The 17547-nt window shown below is 43.3% G+C and overlaps 1 protein-coding gene and 1 long non-coding RNA gene across 2 annotated transcripts in view; one reads left to right on the top strand and one right to left on the bottom strand.

Annotated features, from left to right (window-relative positions):
* Positions 1-17547, bottom strand: part of LOC144107891 (uncharacterized) — a 37739-nt gene that overhangs the window by 18452 nt on the left and 1740 nt on the right. Inside the window, exons 3-4 of the long non-coding RNA XR_013309430.1 lie at positions 10982-11118; positions 4018-4150 (exon numbers count right to left, since the gene is read on the bottom strand). This is a non-coding gene — a long non-coding RNA (uncharacterized LOC144107891). The remainder of the gene's footprint in view (positions 1-4017; positions 4151-10981; positions 11119-17547) is intronic.
* LOC144109701 (uncharacterized) lies at positions 13713-16384 on the top strand. The gene is made up of 3 exons (XM_077642773.1): positions 13713-15385; positions 15710-15925; positions 16128-16384. Exons 1-3 carry the CDS (start codon positions 15181-15183, stop codon positions 16382-16384), a joined length of 678 nt encoding a protein of 225 aa, XP_077498899.1. The 5' UTR covers positions 13713-15180.

The raw sequence follows: 17547 nt of genomic DNA on the forward strand, positions 1-17547 counted from the left end.
GAACAAAAGGCAGGTTTGCTTCTTCAAATATGTTTCTTTTTTGTTTTGATATAGTGAGAGTTTATTGAAGATAATTAAAACGTGTCCTGGTTTTGTTCATTTTAGTTATTGCTGACTTAAACAAAAGAAATATCTAAAAAAATTGCTCAGTGTAAAATGAAAATGAAATAAAAAGAATATTACATCCAGTGTAGTCGTTTCAGCCATTTAAACAGGATGTCAGCAAAGCAAGATGCTTGTCTCGAGTTCCAGTTAACAGCAGAGGGCAGTTTGTGTGTTTATGATTAGCTCTAGTCAAGACCTGGTATTTTCGATGTTCCGCCCCCCCCCCCCTTATGTAATGCCCCTTCCAGGGGTCTTTAAGGGTCAATAAACGAATGATGATGATGAACCTGGCTACATGTGATGCTTGGTGCTTTGTAGCATCTGCCTGTGGGCTGTGCATACTAAACATCGCTTTGTTGAAATGCGTGCAAGTTGCGTTCCTAGGGACACAATAACAAGAAAAGTCTTTCACGTTCCACAAAAAAAAATCGTGTCAGTCTAGTTTGGTATTTAGTAAGTGGTGTTCATTTGGGCTTTTTCAAAGTTTATTCTTATTTGCTTTTGGACTTCCAGTTTCCAAGTGGATGAGTAGGTGCCCAACAAGGATGTACTGCAAGGCAGCAGTGTCATCGTCTGCACAAGTAGTGCAATTGCAATTCTTCTTACTCCTACATATACTCGACAGTTGCTGCTGAGCTTCACTTTCGTTTACATCAGGTAAACCAACTTGTGCATTAATTAGCTCTGTTATTACCGCACATTCTTTCTATATGTATGCAGGCATCTTGGTGACAGTTATGTCCTGCTGAAGGCCAGAGCAGAGAATGGCAGTCACGGTCATTATTTCTCTGGTAAGCTGGTTCAAATGCATGTCATTTTTATTTATTCACACTCTTCCGCATCTAGGCAGGCATCGGGTTGTATTGTCGGCTCTGTGCCTTCATTTCCTTGTGGCTAATAGTGGCCTGCACCATTGTGCTGCTGTAATGAGGAGAGTTGCCTGCTAATTCTAATGAGCATTTTATAACGATCCAGCAGTGAATGCGCAAAACGATAGCTTTTTTTGCCACTTTGATATTTGCTGTGTGTAAATATTTTTTGAGTGGCCTAGTGGCTGTTCCAGAGTGCTTTTATAAGCATACAGTATGCATATACTTGCTAAAACTATTTTTCTGCTCTCTCAACAACAGATGGTTTTCCATGTGGTGTTTTAAGGTCATTTAGAATAGTGCTTGTCGGCTTCGTTTACTCTGTAATAGTGCTTTTGTGCTGTCATAAAACTTGGTTGTATAGTCAGCGGTCTTCGTACTGAAGTGAGAATAAAAAACATTTCTGTAAGTAATTTATGGTGCTGTGTTTTACATGTTACTGAAAGGGATTGGCAGTTTGAACTTTAATGCCATCGGCTTGAGGACCATGGCGCATTACTCTCATTATTCTTAAAAGTTCTGCTTGAGATTGTTTCGGAAAGAGTAGAAGAAAAATATTTGGGCCTTTTAACCGGTACTAGCCTTAGATACCATGTATTGAAAGGGCATTGCAGAAAATGGGCTGATGGTAGAGATATAACAGAAGCAAGCTTCATGTTCTTCAAGACAGACAAAGGCCAAGGGAGTAGGCATAGATCAATCTGACTTTTTCACAAGATGTGGCACCCTCTGGAAAGTGGCAAAAATTTGTCTGCTAGTGGTTGAGAACAAACGCACGTTGGAGAAGCCGCGATCTGGTTCCACCAGGCGCCAACTGCACCTGAGTGGCATGAGTGTGCTTGATAGCTGTCGCCTACGCCTGTCACTAACATAAACTGTTCGTGCGCGATAGGAGGCAGTGGTTCATTTTCAACCAGTGGGAGCTGGAGGAGGACAGGGGCGCATGCACAGATCGGCCTTGTGAAACAGGCAGATTCCATCAGGGAATTTATGCTTTAGCTTTTTGTTCCACCTGTTTGGGTTGCACCTCGTTACTGTGAGACTGTTGTCTATGACTATAATGTGCCCATTTTTTAATGCAGGTATTCCGATTCTTCCAAGGCAGTGCCTGCTTAGGACCATGCAGCGCAAGCCTCCAGTGCAAGTCTGTTGCATCGTGGACTGCTGGGGTGCCCAAGATACGAGCATCTCACATTAAGTGGGAGTCTGCATCTATTGTGTTCAAGCTTGCTAATTCTGCATCAGTGCTTTTAATTAAAAGTCTAGAACTTCTTCTTCCTGCCTAGTCTTTTAGGCAATAAAATCTTTGTTCACAAAAGTTAATGCGGTGTGATAGTCTTCTTACCATCAGTCACACATAGAGCAATGGCTCCACTGGTTGTACAGGTCAAGTCATTAATTTGCCATGTATTGGTTAGTTTTCAGTTACTTTGCATGTCTACATAAGTTGTGACTAAAGCTGTTCTGCCTTTGCCAGGAGCCCTTGTGACAACACTATTTTTCAGGATAGCGTATTCAATGGCTCTTATGCAAAATGATTTTAATTGGGATTTTTTACAAGTGACGATATTGTACAGCCACCCAAATCCTTAACTAGCTAGCGTGATGGCCATTTTTCTGCGCTCCTGCATGTTACAAAACAGTTAACCTGTGAAGAGATTAAGACTAATCAGAGGCTCACCAAGCCCTTGCCTAATCTTGACCTATTCACAAGTTTGATCCATGCAAAGGCGCAGCTACGGGAAGGAAAATAGCCATCGTGCACGCTAGTTAGAGATGTGGGTGGCTGTACGCGTGACTAAATTTGTCATATATGCCTGAATGGCCAATATGGTCAGGATCAAACCTCGCTTGGTTGCAGGAATGCACCAAATGGTGTATGTATAACAAAAAACGGATTCTAGGGCAGGGCTTGAAGAGGGCTTGAAATGTTCTTGCAAGATGTTTTTTAGCCAACTTTTAGCGTCACGTTAGCACAGCTACAGGAAGGCTTCAGGCTTTCCACAGCTAGATAACATCTACAACTAGACGTCTACAAGACTTGGGCGTGGTCTTGCTGAGAGGTTTATTAGACCTCACCTAGTTCTTTTTGCGTTACATGGATGTTTGAACTCCGCTATCTTCTAGAAACTGACTTTGATCTCCAAATGGTATTTGCAAAGATATGGCTCCCTTAGTGGCCTGCTCAGAGCAATGTGAAGTGACTGACGATCATGCAAACATTGAATAATCTGTCTACTCCTTGTTACCCCCCCCCCCCCCACTCTTCCATGGCCAAGTGCCTCCTTTATCTAATAAAAGACTATCCAACTCAACTCTACAAGGCACATTTTTGGCAAGGAATTATGTTTAACACAATTTTTAAGAACTCCGGGCAAATCGGAGATTAACCCAAAAACAAAGGGTCCTCTACTTGATGTGCTTTCCATTAGAACGTGTTGAGAGTCAGCAACTGTGTTGCTGTGTGTTTTTTGTGTCCATGTGTTTTCTAGCTGGTACTATCATCTTACAAATTTTTCACCGACTCAAGAGCGTAATTTTGGTTTAGTTTAGTTTATGGGGGTTTAACGTCCCAAAGCGACTCAGGCTGGGAGAGACGCCGTAGTGAAGGGCTCCGGAAATTTCGACCACCTGGGGTTCTTTAACGTGCACTGACATCGCACAGTACACGGGCCTCTAGAATTTCGCCTCCATTGAAATTCGACCGCCGCGGCCGGGATCGAACCCGCGTCTTTCGGGCCGGCAGCCGAGCGCCGTAACCACTCAGCCACCGCGGCGGCTGAAGAGCGTAATTTTCAGTTGATAGGTTCTGTTCACACATCTTATTCTTGGCCCTATCTTCATACAGTTCACAGCCACAACTTGTAAAAGTTAAATTTTTCATCCAGTGTAATAAGAAATGGCTCAGGCAAGCATACGGGTGGCATTATCTCCAATAAGTATTCCCTTCGCTTAAACATAACAGAGTAAAGAAGATTGACCATGGTGTGCTACTTTGCAATATTACACACTCGAAAGAATTTTCCAGCAAATGCAGACTTACCAAGAGAATCCCGAGCCTGCTGAAGTTCACGCATCAGCTGCTGAACTTCTTCCTTTAGCTGCTGATTTTTCTCTTTGAGCTGGCTGTTTTGCCTTTTAAGCTCTTCTTCTCCACTTGAGTAACTACAGATCATCTGCTGAAAAAAATTAAGAATGACACCGTTATTGCTGAACACGGAAAACCAAAAGCAGACTGTCTTCTTTTAAGAGCAACCTTGGGCAGCCAGTGCAGACATTTTATACTGACTAGTGGAACATCTGCTATGCCTTAATGTCCTGCTTCAGAGCCACTACGCTACTTCTGCAGAGTATCGATTCCAGAAAAATAATGCTGTTGTGCACTTTAAAGTGATCTTGCCTACATTTCAGACTCTGACCTTAACCTTTATCGCACTTCAGTAGCGCTTTGTAATGCCATACCTCACAGTGATAACATACCATATGTTTCACAGAAGCTAAGAAGTACTTGCAACTGGGCTTGTTCGTGCATATTCGTGAAAGACATGAGAGCGCAAAATGGCAACACAGACAAGTAAGGGAACAGGACGAGCGCTCGTCCTGTTCCCTTACTCGTTAGTGTTGCCATTTTGCGCTCTCATGTTTTTCACAAACAAGCTCTTTGCAGCATAACGATACTAGTAACGCCAGACGTCAAAAAACAGGCAAATCATGTTAAATAATTAGTAAAATGATTAACTAAATTCTAATGCTAACTTTTTAACTTACCAATAGGCACCTGACTATTTTTAGTGATTTGTAGTCGGCCATTTGTTATAGCCATATCAGGTTTTAGAATTTTGGAAATGCGATTACTCCTGCCGCATGTGGCTCCACTAATTAGGGCCATTTTTTCACAGCACGTGCTTGTGGCAGGGCTCAAAGCAACATCAATCAAATCAAGACACTCTGTGATGCACGTACCATGCAGCAATCTCAGTCCCGCCCGTGTTGTTGTGCTCCCGGATTATAAACACTAAACTGCTCCAGTGAGGGCGGGGCAGAGAATGTCATGTTGTACATGCATTGAGTGTAGCGATTTGATTGACATATGGGCCTCATTCCCGGTTTTTACCCGCGCTTGGGGATAGCGGCGCCATCGAAACCTGCATAAGTCACAGACTGGTGTTTGTCCACACGTAGTAATTAGGTATGCTCTCTCTTAATGGAAAAGGTCTCACTTTTGGGATTTGGGGAAATTTAGAACAACGGAGGGCGTGTTTGCTATTCCTGCCCCCTCATTGAGGTGCTGCTGCTGATGCACTAAAAGCTAAATGTTTGAGCTTGAATAACATAGTTGTAAATAAAATAATGCAGCATGTCCTTTCGTATACTTCTCTGCCTCCTTCTAGAGACTTGTTTCAGGAGTGTTAAGAAAAATTAGAGATGGTTTTTTTCCTTTGATTTTTGAAAAACACTACTATAAAAAAATGTCAGATTTAGAGCAATATTTCTTGCACTTCCCTACACTACATAACAAGGAAAGTCAGTACACTCTTTTAGCAGCTCAATGCGTATCTATTGTGCAAATTTGAAAGAAACGTGTTTTTGTGGAGAAAAAAATTCTTGAAAATAGCCTTGCTTGATACTTGTGTCGTCGACGAAATTTTTTCCAGTAAGCGACAACTTCTTCAAAATGGAGGAAATAAGCCTGACATATACGTTTTTGCTTGCACATTTAGCACGAAAAATATATCCATCAAAACTTTCATATCTAGATTCTTACGTCATGGCAAATTTGAGAAATTGAGCTGTGTTTGAAAATGCTGCCTTTGCCACGACATCATTTATAATTTTTTTCTCCTCTAATGTCAGGTATTTCACAAAACAAAATTCACTTTGGGCCTACTGAATAATGTGTGCTTAATATAGAAAATAATCTCGGAACCTGTAGAAGCATACGTAAAGGTGTTGGAAAAATTTGTAAGGACTGCACAGCGACCATAACCTTGAACAAAGAAAGTGATAAAGTCTAGCCAGAGAGTGTCAAGCATGGAGACACGACCTCTCCTCTACTATTCACTGCGTGTTTACAGGAGGTATTCTGGGAGACTACCTTAAAAATCTCCTAATTGCTGATGATATCGCCCTGCTAAATAACCCAACCAGGGAACAAGCTATAGAAGATGAGTAAGAACCTAAACAGGAAAAAGCAATATGATGGGTCTGATTAATATGAAGAAAGCTAAAGCTTTGTTCAAAAGTCTAGGAGAACAACAGTATTTCATAGGTCACGAAGGAAATGGTAAGCAAACATAGCTACTTAGGGCAGGTAGTGACTGCAGATCTGGTCAATGAGAGAGAAATAGCCAAGGCAATAAAATGGGGTGGAGTGGATTTGGCCAGTACATTGTGTCATGAATACTAACAACTTGCTAGTACCGCTCAAGATGAAATTATACAACGCTCATAGCCTGTCGGTACTCATCTATATGAAAGAAACTTGGAAGGTTGAAAGAGCCCAGTGAGGTATGGAAAGGAAAATGATACAAAGCCAAAGGAAAAGAGCAGAGTGGGTCAGGGAATAAGCATGAATTATTGACATCCAAGCTGAAATCAATAAAAACAATGAGCACAGGCAAAGTGTGTAACATGAAGGGAAAATACTGATGGTCACTTAGGGTACTCGAACGGATTCTAAGCGAAGGCCAACGTATCAGGCGGTGGCAGAGATGAAGTGGGTGGATGAAATTGTGAGGTTTGTAGGGGCTAAAGTGACAGCAGTAAGTCTAGGACACCAGCAAATATAGGCCACTGGGAAAGACCTTTGTCCTGTAGTGGATGTAGTGGGGCTGATGATAATGAATCAGCACAAAGTCTGCAGAAGCACAGGAACTGTGATTTGACAGTGATGATCAGCACTCTCATATAAACGCATATCACCTCTTCTGTTCTGGTCGCACCATCTCTCCATAGTCTCCTTACCTAACAAGGCTCTACCATTCGCTCTCACCCTAACATATGTTAGCCTTCCCGGTTTGCTCAGTTGGTAAATCAACGTACTGCTTTGGTGCAGCAGTGGTCCCAGGTTTGAACCCTGGGACAAATTTTCCTTTAACTATGAAGTTTATGACATAGTTGTACAGCTTTCTTCTGTAGCCATAAGGCTGCACGTGGGTGGATGGCAATGAGTAATTACTCCCTTATTACAAATATACTCCACCTTGGGCCCACATTTGACCAACAAGGCCCCCATAGCTAATGCCACCTATACAAGGCAAACCGAACTCAATTCTGGAAAAACGTAAGTTTTTTTCTCCATCCACAACTGGGCTAGTCCATGTCATCAGTCTCCCCCGCAACGAATAGACATAACAAGTATTAAGACGTATAAAATGTGGAATGTTTGCAAGAAGAAACAAGGTTCACGCTTATGCAAGTATACCATCACAACCAAGGATGAGGTATAATATAATTGTGCAGAAGTCTTTTTAAGGAAAGTTATGATTTCAAACACATTAATGATGTTTTCCAGTTAAATAATGTTAAACAACAAAAAAAGTGATAAGAGTCAAGAAGTCTCAACTATTTATGCTGACAGATTTATTTACTTCTTTTTGTGTCAAGCAGATCGCTTTCACATGCCAGAGGAGATATTTTTAGCTATGTCAAAGTGAAAACAGTAAAACATTGGAGGCACGAAAGCTGCAAGTCCCCAGCAATTATTTCAACGTACAACATGTGATATGAAAAAAATAAGCAGTTCAGTAGAGAATGTCACTGTGTGAGAGGTGACACATGTAACATTTCTGCCACACTAATTCAATTCTTAAACTTCCGAAGTTGAAGTCCAGGCATTTTACTCAGAAACAGAAATGAAAACAATAGTTATCTGTTGTTCACTGCCCACAGCTGAAGAATCTTCATTTGCTTTAGCTGCATCTGCTAAGAGTGTTCGTTTCATTTCCATTGATGGATGGCTCCCTGGAATATGCCTAGCATCAGGTGAGGGCCCATGTCACAAATAAATATTGTACTAACTTGCATAGAACGGTGCAGACACGGGACATTGGAATTAGATGACCAGGAGCTGATGAGTAACTGTGTTTTGTTTGTGGACAGTAGACATACGCTGACAACCCTAGGCAACTGAAACTCAGTGCTGTTGAGGGTTGTGCAGCCTAACTTGTCTGCAGTAGTTTTTCATTCTGCATTGTTAGTTAATTGGTTAAGGCTAACTGGCAAGCGTTTGAAATATTTGCTTCAGAAAAAAAAGTGCAAATACTAAAAATACTGATTGCAATGTTTGCACCAAAGTACTATTTCTTTCTTTATCAGCCCTAAATTAAGCTCATGAAATTCATAATCTAAAATCCAATATTCCAGATATGATTGGTTTGTGCTGTCTTAATGTCCCAAAGCAATTCAGGTTATGACGGATGCCATAATGAATGTCTCCGGAAATTTCGATCACCTGGGGTTCTTTAACATGCGCTGACATCGCACAGCACACCAGCCTCTAGAATTTCGCCTCCATCAAAATTTGACCACTGCGGCCGAGATCGACTTAACCCGCATCTGTTTGGTCAGCAGCTGAAAACCATAACGAAGGAGCCACCGTTGCGGCTCAAAATATGAAAAATATTGTCATATGACAATGCAGTGTTGCATGCCTATATATATCCACACTGTGCACAAATAAAAATCAGTTGCTCATACGCCCCTTTGTGCCTTTCTTGTGTCCCGCTTGGAGGTCCTTTACGCAAGTTAGTGTGAAGCAGCCGACCCAACAAAGTATCTTAACACTATTCTATGCTACAAAACACGAACTATCGAACAGTAGCAATTGCATAATTCTGATATTTAGGCACAACGACCTAAGTTACATGGTAACAATGTTAACTGCATGCATTAAAAAGCAGCGAGCCATTTCCACTTGGTGTGGTTCTCATTTTGTGCCTTCACGAAACATTCATGCACTAAATGCATGCTTAGCACTGTGTCAACATGACTGAGCTGTTCACAGCAGTGAATACATTACATTTATATCATGAAAGGCATGGAATACGATGATACAGTGATCATTACATTTATATCATGAAAGTCAAGGAATAAGATGATACACAACAAGGAGGCTGCGGCTACACCACAGGTACAGTCATGGACAAAAGTTTAGAGTGTGGATTCAAGTATAATAGTTTCTTCCTGTGCTGCCTCACTAGCCAATCAATTGGTATTTGTTCCAGCGGATGGAGCACTTATGACCCCATACTTTCTAGGCTTTTATTGACCTGCAGTGCCCAACCACACAGAAAGAATTTTTTTTTTCTGCGAGCCTACATCGTGCAAACTTTTGACTATAACTGCATGTACATGTGTACAACTAGTAAAAGGGCTCGAAAACAAAAGAAAATAAAGATATGCACCGCCTGTTGCCATAAAGAGCTAGAGGTAGTCGCAAGAACAAAGTACATAAAAAAGTGTTGCTTGTATTAATGTTGCGACTGCTGGCTTTTCATTTTGTTGAATAATGGCAATATAATTAAGTGCCAAAAGAAAGTTTTAGGAATATCAAGGTTGAAGCCTCGCAGGGAACTTTATACGCTGTAAATGAAGTTTGTGAAGAGACGATGGTGCCTATTTCTGCTTTGTTTATGCACTAAAAATTCCAGCCCAAGTCAGTTGCACATTCGCACGTAGTTCGAGCGAGTGGACGATACAACGACTCTAAAACCGACTCCATTCATCTTTTGTATTTCCCGCCTTATGTCATTGGGGGGGCCCCTCTCGAATCCGGCCCCGGAAAGTGCATATCGGCGCTCCTACGGCCACAGGGCAGTGCGCGCCCCCGTGAGCGAAATCTGCTGAACCTCTGCGTAACTTCGAACAGACGGGGCTTGTTCCGCGCCAGGTAGTTAAGCGCAACGACAGAACGCTCCGCGCATATGCTACAGGTGGGCACCCCTATGTGTACAGTGTGCCGCGCGTTTTTGTTTTGTTTTTCCCTCCCGTGAGAGGACACGGCACGCGCACGGCATGTAAACATTTACATTTACATTGAGCGGCCAGCGCGCGCTACGGCCAAGTGAGAAAGTGTGTGTGCGTTGGTGTCCCCGCGGAATATTTTGACTGGCGCAGGATAATCAGTCAGTGCCGACGTTAAAGGAGTATAGACACCTAACCTTTGGGTGCGTATTTTCTTGTTGGTAATGATGCGTAAAGCATTAATATACATGGATTACCACCAGGTATTCTCCTGGGAGCGGCAAATAATTTATAATCGCATTTCGTTCTCCTGCTGTTTCGGTTTCAAAAGCCGAATGAGGACTGTGCCGACGTTTGCTTACATAGGTGACGTGAGACATGAAAAAAAAACTAATATTATCGCTGCTTCCACATTCGTCATCCTTCCGGCACTTGAGGAAGGCTGGCTTCAGCACATGTAGTAAACTAAAACGACGAAGCTGCGATTATATGTACGTTTTTCCATGCATCACGTGACCCAAGAGCAATTTAGCGTCACAGCCATCGTTCGGCTGTTGAAACCAAAACAGCATGACAGCAAAAAAATGATTTTAAATTATTTAGCGGTCGCACGTGAATACGACATGGCGAATCATGCGTAATAGTGACTTCCGCATTACTGTAGAGAAGAAAACATGCTACCAAAATTACGTGTCTAAAACTCTAAAGGCATACGTACTGATTACAGTACCAAATGAACGGCGCGCAGCCCATGCATAATCTTCACTTGGTGCTCATACACTCGGCCGAGGTGCGCGTGAATTAACACAAGTATACAGTGCATAACAAGGCATCGGATTTGCAACACTGCGCACGCAACATGGCTGCATGCCCTGGAGCACTTCTTCGATCTGTATATATTTAATAGGCATCTGTTTGACGAAGAGCCAGTAACAGTCGAAGCACGTAAAACAATGATCTCAAAAAACATACAAAAACACGGTCATGCAAACCAGCTAAGAGCGTCAAGGACGGTTTCGTGAAGAACGGGCAATCGTACTCACCCACGGCTAGTATTTTGGCGGGCGCGGGAGTTTCTCCCGCCTTCCACACCACATCCACAGCGACGTCGTGCAGTCTTCGCAGCGCGCCGACAGGATCATTGGACTGCTGTATTCGTATAGCAGGGTCGGTAATGTGCCTAAGAGGATAAACATCCCATGAGTTTTCGTTGGACCATTTAACCAAAACGTGCAACATCGCACTGTTTACAAGTTCGCACCTTCACACTCTGCAACTATCAGATTCTTTTACCCTCGCACACAGGCTGCCGGAGCCGGAGCGCTCGTATGGACCTCCTGCATGTTTGTAAACAAACGAGGTGGCGCTGCGGTCGCTAGCGAGCTCGTGGTAGGCAAAAGGTCGGGGAGTGGCGTCGCGGATAGGTGTTGAGCGCGGGTTTTCAAGGCTTGTAGGCGCGTTTCCAGTTTCTGCGAATCATAGCAATGGTCGATGCTTCCAACTTAGTAATTTGTCGAAGTACACGAGCTGGCGTTGGCCACGTGCGGCCTATAAAGAGAAATAGTTTTCCACTGTGTATTGTATATATGGTTAGTAGTAAACATGTAGAAAGCGTTCCTGCCGTTTATTTATGCGCTAGGCATTGAATAAAACAAGTTTTGACACTCTGCACTAGCCGGAATGATTTTACTTCGGGACAGTAGTGAGCGGAAGTGCTGGCGTTGTTTCGTCGGAGCAGACATGCGCTCATCGTCTGCTGACATACGTACGTGTCGCGCTGCGCGAAAAGTGGGGACAGCGTCGTGTCCCCGAACTCCTGTCTCGCTTAGCGCTGTTTTTAGCCGCATGACCACGCACCAGCCAGGCCGACTTGTCCTCTTGTTAGGCTGGTCGATTTGGTGAAAATTTTTGATTTCTAGAATTATTTTCTTTCCTAACCCTGAAGTCTAGTTTCGTGACGAAAAATTATAGCACAATATTGAAAACAAATTTATAAATTACGCTTTTTAGAAGTGTGGTCATCAAAAATTGTGAGGTAATTTCTTTGATTTCAGTGCCGCATTTCTTTGACCAAAGCGAAAGCGAAGATGCCATAAACGAGGGAATAAACTTTAAGGTTCGTTTTCTGACCTCTCACATTTTCTGCGACTGGATCACTCACCTTCGTAATTCGCATGAAAATCAAATGATTTAATTTGTCGCAATCTATTCCTGAGACGTTGAGGAGCGTAATAAATCTCTCGATTTTTTTCCCTACAGGTGCAGTATTGTGTTAGTTATTTTTTGTAAGAAACGTTTTCATGTAACTATGCATGCATAAGTACTGATCATATAGAAAAAGAACTAATCGCGTCATCATACAGAACAGGGCTTTATGTACATGCTGGCATAAAAAACTGCGCACTATCTACTCAATTATTTGAGACCTTGGGGGGACTTGACGACGGTGTTAATTATAATTGCCCAGAACTGCACCAGGTATAGCTATAAATAAAAGGAATGACTGAAACTAGCGTAGGAATTTTATATTTGCACCAAGTTTAGTTACATATCGCATGCATGAATAACGAAAACACTTTTCATGCCGCGTCCCCTCTCAATCTCGCCACGTGTCTGTTAGTAGCACGCCTGCGGCTGCTTCTTTCCAAACAAGCTTCGCGATCATGTATTACGTCATGAGACATGACACATGCATGATACAATGAAAAAGCATATGGCGTTTAGCACATTTAAGGTACGCTATTCTAAGCACACCAACGCGACCGCGCAAGATTGACACAACTTACCAGACTTCTTTCTACTCGAATGAAATAATTACGTTGTCATATCAACAAACAGTTTCAAGTAAATATTAAATGTCACAAAACGCGCCATTAAAACATGGTGTGCTATTAACAAAAAAAAACGCATTCCTTGGGGGCGAGTGAACCTGTCGGCGCCCCGTGCACCCCGGCTCAATGTGATAAGTATGTGTGCAGCTACATATGTCTTTTTTTCTTTGAGAAATTATCAGCCTATACTATCCTGAAGTTCAGGTGAATCAACGCAGTAACTTGCATGCTATTAAGTGCATTGAGTGGCAGTGCCTATCGACTCCCAGACTTCGCGTTTTACTACCGTGGCCCAATGCCTGTTAGCCAGTTTCCGAATGCGGCATTTATGCGCGAGAAACCTATCGAGGCTAATTTAATATTTTTTATGCTACTACGCGGATCCAGCAGTGACGCAGCTGGTCAATATATGCTGCTTCTGCAGTGCACAGGCTTGAAGCAGCCGCCGGTAGGTGCGGCAGCTGCAGTAGGCACGGGCAAGCGGAACCTGTTTTGCCTACCATGCGAAAGTCGCTGCTAACATCAGCGCCACCGCACCTTCGTGACGTCGCGGGGTGAAGGAGGTCCATACTCTAAACACCAGTCGCCATCTGACGGCGCCCGTGGCACGTTGAACAGCAGGCACTGCGGCCGGGTCGCGCCGGCGGCGCGTAGGATGCGTGTTTACGTGTTCTTCGCTTCCGTGTCGTTTGTTGCTGTCTTTTGCGTACGCTACCCTCTATGATAATTTTATGCATCAGAATGTATATTTATTGATTCGACTCGATAGTGCAGTTATGTGCAAGCGGTAACCGGATCGGCCAGCTGCAGACCGAAGGTTGTCCAGGCGAAGCGCGTGTTTTCACACGAGTACCTCTACGACATCCGTGCGCTGAGCTGGCTATTGTTCCGTACGCAGACATACGCAAAGGCATAGCGTACGCTATAAAATAGCGTGCTTCGTACTGCGCATGCGCTAAACGCTATTCCAAACCGAGGTTTAGCGTATGTGCGCGTTACGTACGCTATTTCTCGAATTTAGCGTACGTGCTCTTGCGTACGCTAGGAAAAATAGCGTTGTCAAGATGGCGGCGCCCACGTCCTCCGCTTCGGAGAGAATTCGTCAATGTTATTGGGCTTTTAGGCATATTCATTACTTTAAATGGCACACGTGATATTCGCTTTGCCTCGCCTCGCCAACAGTATAAAGAAAGAGGGATAAACTTGCCCAATTTTCGATTCTGTGTAACGATTCCGCAGCTCTTAACCCTAACAAGACAGAACCGACTGTGGATTGCCTTGATTTGGATTCTTAAGGAAATGCAGTCACAGCCTTGCCAAATGTAGCCGTTTCGGCGGTTAGCTGGTTCGTCTAGGCTAGCCACCAAGCCCGTCGCAGCAACGCTGTGTCGCAGTGCTCGTAGCACGTGTGTGCGTTGACATCGTGGTCGTACTTCTGAGATGGCAGCCACCGTGTTGACAGCGCAAAAAAATTCCGCTCCTCGCCTGCGATTTACATTCGCAGACGATTTAGCGTTACTTAGGGAGGTAAACGCACAAAATCCCTTCAAGGACGCTGCAGAGTGGAAAAACATTTTGAGAAATGTGAATTTCGCCTGCGGAAAGCCGTTCACTGCCCGGGCCTTGAGAGAAAGGCTCGACCTTCTTCTGGGCCAGTTCATCGCTAACGACAGAACGAACTTGCGCAAGTAAGTAGCCGATTTTTTCATGTAATGCTTATACTCTACCTCGAACATACTTGCAGTTCAGTAGATGCACCCAACCCCTCGAGCTCGCCACTACGGCCTCTTTTTCACTGCGCCGCCATGGTGGCTCAGTGGTTATAGTGCTCGGCTGCCGACCCGAAAGGCGCGAGTTGGATCCCGCGCGTGGCGGTCCGCATTTCGATGGAGCCGAAATTCTAGAGGCCCGTGTCAGAACTCAGCACGCATCACTTAGCCGATAGGGTGCTTTAAAATGCTAACTAGCGAACACAGCAAATATTATTTCATGCAACGTTGGCTTTGGCAACTTGTTCTCTGTCATTTCCGTGCGGGCAGATTTTGCAACCAATAGTAATATTTTTTTATCGATTACTTTTTGCCGGTGGATCCTTTGAAGTTTGAAATAAATCCACCATACCCATATACTGGGCACATAAATTCTAGATTGTAATTTTTACTGTTTCTTAGTGAATTAACAGTCCGTAATCATTTTCGTACATTTGTCGAAGAAAAATTCTTGCCGTTTTCTGCTGGAAAACGCACTAATTGCATTCAGTGACGCCTGGGTACTGTTTGCAGGAAAAAAAAACTAAATTGGGTGAAAACAAAACAAGGCTCTTGAAAGCCTTAAATGAGATGTGAAGTGTGTATACAGATGGCGCTTACACCTTTTTCTCTGTATGAATTAGCAAATTTATTTTGTACCGTATGAATCCTCCCAGGTCAGGCACAGAGGAGGAATATGAGGAGAAGGAGAAGCTCCTGCAGGAGATCTCTGACCTCGCAAGAGAATTTCGATACAAGTGTAAGAGCCGCAAGGCACAAGCTGCTGCAAATAAAACGTTTGCTACAGGAGTGCGCGACAATGCCTGCGCCGCTGCTGCAAGAGTGTCACCACATCACAGTGACTCGTGTAAGGACACACCAACTTCCTTTTCTGTTCACTTGCTAAGCATGATGTAAGCGTGAGTCATTCCGCTTTAGTGTGGTACATAAACATTGCCCACTGCATGAAAAGAACAACAAAGAAATAAGTGACATACATAAATAAAAGAAAAACACAAGTGACTGTAAGTGTGCAGATTTCTGTATTTGGCGTTATTTTTTATCATCAAACCTACCAGCACTTGATGTGTATCAAGTGGCAAAGGTCATGGCGTATTTGTGCTGAAATGCAATTTATTGGGAAGCACCCATTGTTGTAACGGAGGGTCTACATTTTCTCCTTATTTTTCAGACCCAACACCATCTGGGACTGCCAACGACACTCCCGAAACAGCATCTTATGTGCTGCAGCAGATGTGCAGCGACAGAGATGTCGTTGATGATTATTTCACGACTGACGCTGAAAACTTTCAGAGTGCGCAGCAAACGGCTAGCGCAAATGTTACGACAGACGTACAAGAAGAAACTGAGGAACATGAGCCCCAACCTACAGCTGAAATGAAGCGAAGTAAGCATACTTTTCATTTGAGCTGTATCATACCACGTTGCATATTCAAACTGTTTCATTAGTCAATCAGTTTGTGCGACTCAGACGTGCTAAATTCTTTTGCCAACATGCAAATGTGGATCTGTCTTGCTCTCCTGCCTCGATTTTGTTCTTTTGGTGCATTGTCATGCATTAATTCGATTTGGAAAACATACTTTTGCAGGAAAAAGGAAGCCAAAAACAGCGGGCGATGAAAACCACGAGTTTTTGGAAAAAAGATGGAGCCATGAAAGGGCAATGAAGGAGAAAGACATGCAGCTCGAGATGGAGCGTGCTGCACTTGAAAAGGTGCGCCTCGAGATTAAACAGAGGCGCTATGAAAAAAGACAGCAGATGAAGTCCATAAAAATGGAAAATGAATTCAAGCTGCGTGAGCTGGAATTGGAGGCTCGTGCCAACGAAGTACAAGCAAGAAGGTAACAAAATGAGGCGAACAGTGCAAGCCAGCAAGCACTAGTAAATGTGTTGAATTCAATTGCAGAGAAATTATGCAAAGACTAAAATGACAAGAGAATAAAATTATTATCCGACAGAACTATGTGCTTTTAATTGCCTCCATTATAATGCATTTATACAAACTGAATGCAAAAAAATCTTTCACTGCATGCTGACAGCACTTCCTGCTGCCAATACATGCCAAAGCTGCTGATTTCATATTATGGTGGCCCACAGTGGCTGCTTATTGGTAATAGAGCTCAGTGGCTGATTCCTAGAATGCAAGCACTGTATTGTACAATGCCCATGCACGTTAAGGAACCCCGGAGAATCTCAATTTACCACTTCAGCGTCCCTCATAGCTCAAGCGGCTTCGAGAAGTTGCGCGCCACAAACAATATAAAACGCATTATTAATACTAGGACAGCTCATTTAGTTCATGTAAGACAAAGAAGGTTTTAAAGTGAAGCAAGTACTGCGCACGGTAAAAGTTCAATTAATAAACACTGAACCAATCCTGAGCATTTTTGTCTATGACTGGTTTGGGTGGAGATAATCAAAGAGGCATGGTGGCTCCAGGTCAAAGTAGTTAGAGACTTGGTTACCATACATGCAAGCATGGCAGTTGGTGAGAATGACGGCTACCCTGTACATTCTAGGCACAGCCTGCAAAAGCAGCCTTTGATTTTTTTTGAAATCAAGAAAAGCAAACTGGGAAATTACTCTCCCGAATCCCCATTCTACAGCCTGCCTAACTGTACTCATGGCAGCATTGAAGTTTTCTTGAGCAGTTGTGAGCCGTGCACCTCCATATGGTTTCATGAGAAGCGGCCGCAGGGGATATGCAGGGTCCCCATATATCACTGCATCATTTCCAGGTACCAGCTCCTCAAGTGTCTCATAAAGTTTGCTTTCTCTCAAGATTCCAGAAATGAGACAAAAATTTGGTGCATACCATGTTCTGTAATATTACCGGAACAATGCTCACAGCAGCACATCTGGTAAGCAGACACTGAATAGAATACTTTATATATAATAATATCATTGCGTATTAAATCAGAGCAAAATTAATATTGCGTTATACACACTCCGTGCTTTCTTTATGCTTTATGTGTGATAGGGTACCAAACAGAGAGAGAAAAGCAGGA

Source organism: Amblyomma americanum, chromosome 1 (assembly GCF_052857255.1).
Source record: "Amblyomma americanum isolate KBUSLIRL-KWMA chromosome 1, ASM5285725v1, whole genome shotgun sequence".
Lineage (NCBI taxonomy): Eukaryota > Metazoa > Arthropoda > Arachnida > Ixodida > Ixodidae > Amblyomma > Amblyomma americanum.

Coding starts and splice junctions, on each gene's coding strand:
- LOC144109701 (XM_077642773.1), top strand. CDS start 15,181: ATGAATCCTCCCAGGTCAGGCACAGAGGAGGAATATGAGGAGAAGGAG. Junction 15,386..15,709: donor ACCACATCACAGTGACTCGT/GTAAGGACACAC, acceptor CTTATTTTTCAG/ACCCAACACCATCTGGGACT. Junction 15,926..16,127: donor TACAGCTGAAATGAAGCGAA/GTAAGCATACTT, acceptor ATACTTTTGCAG/GAAAAAGGAAGCCAAAAACA.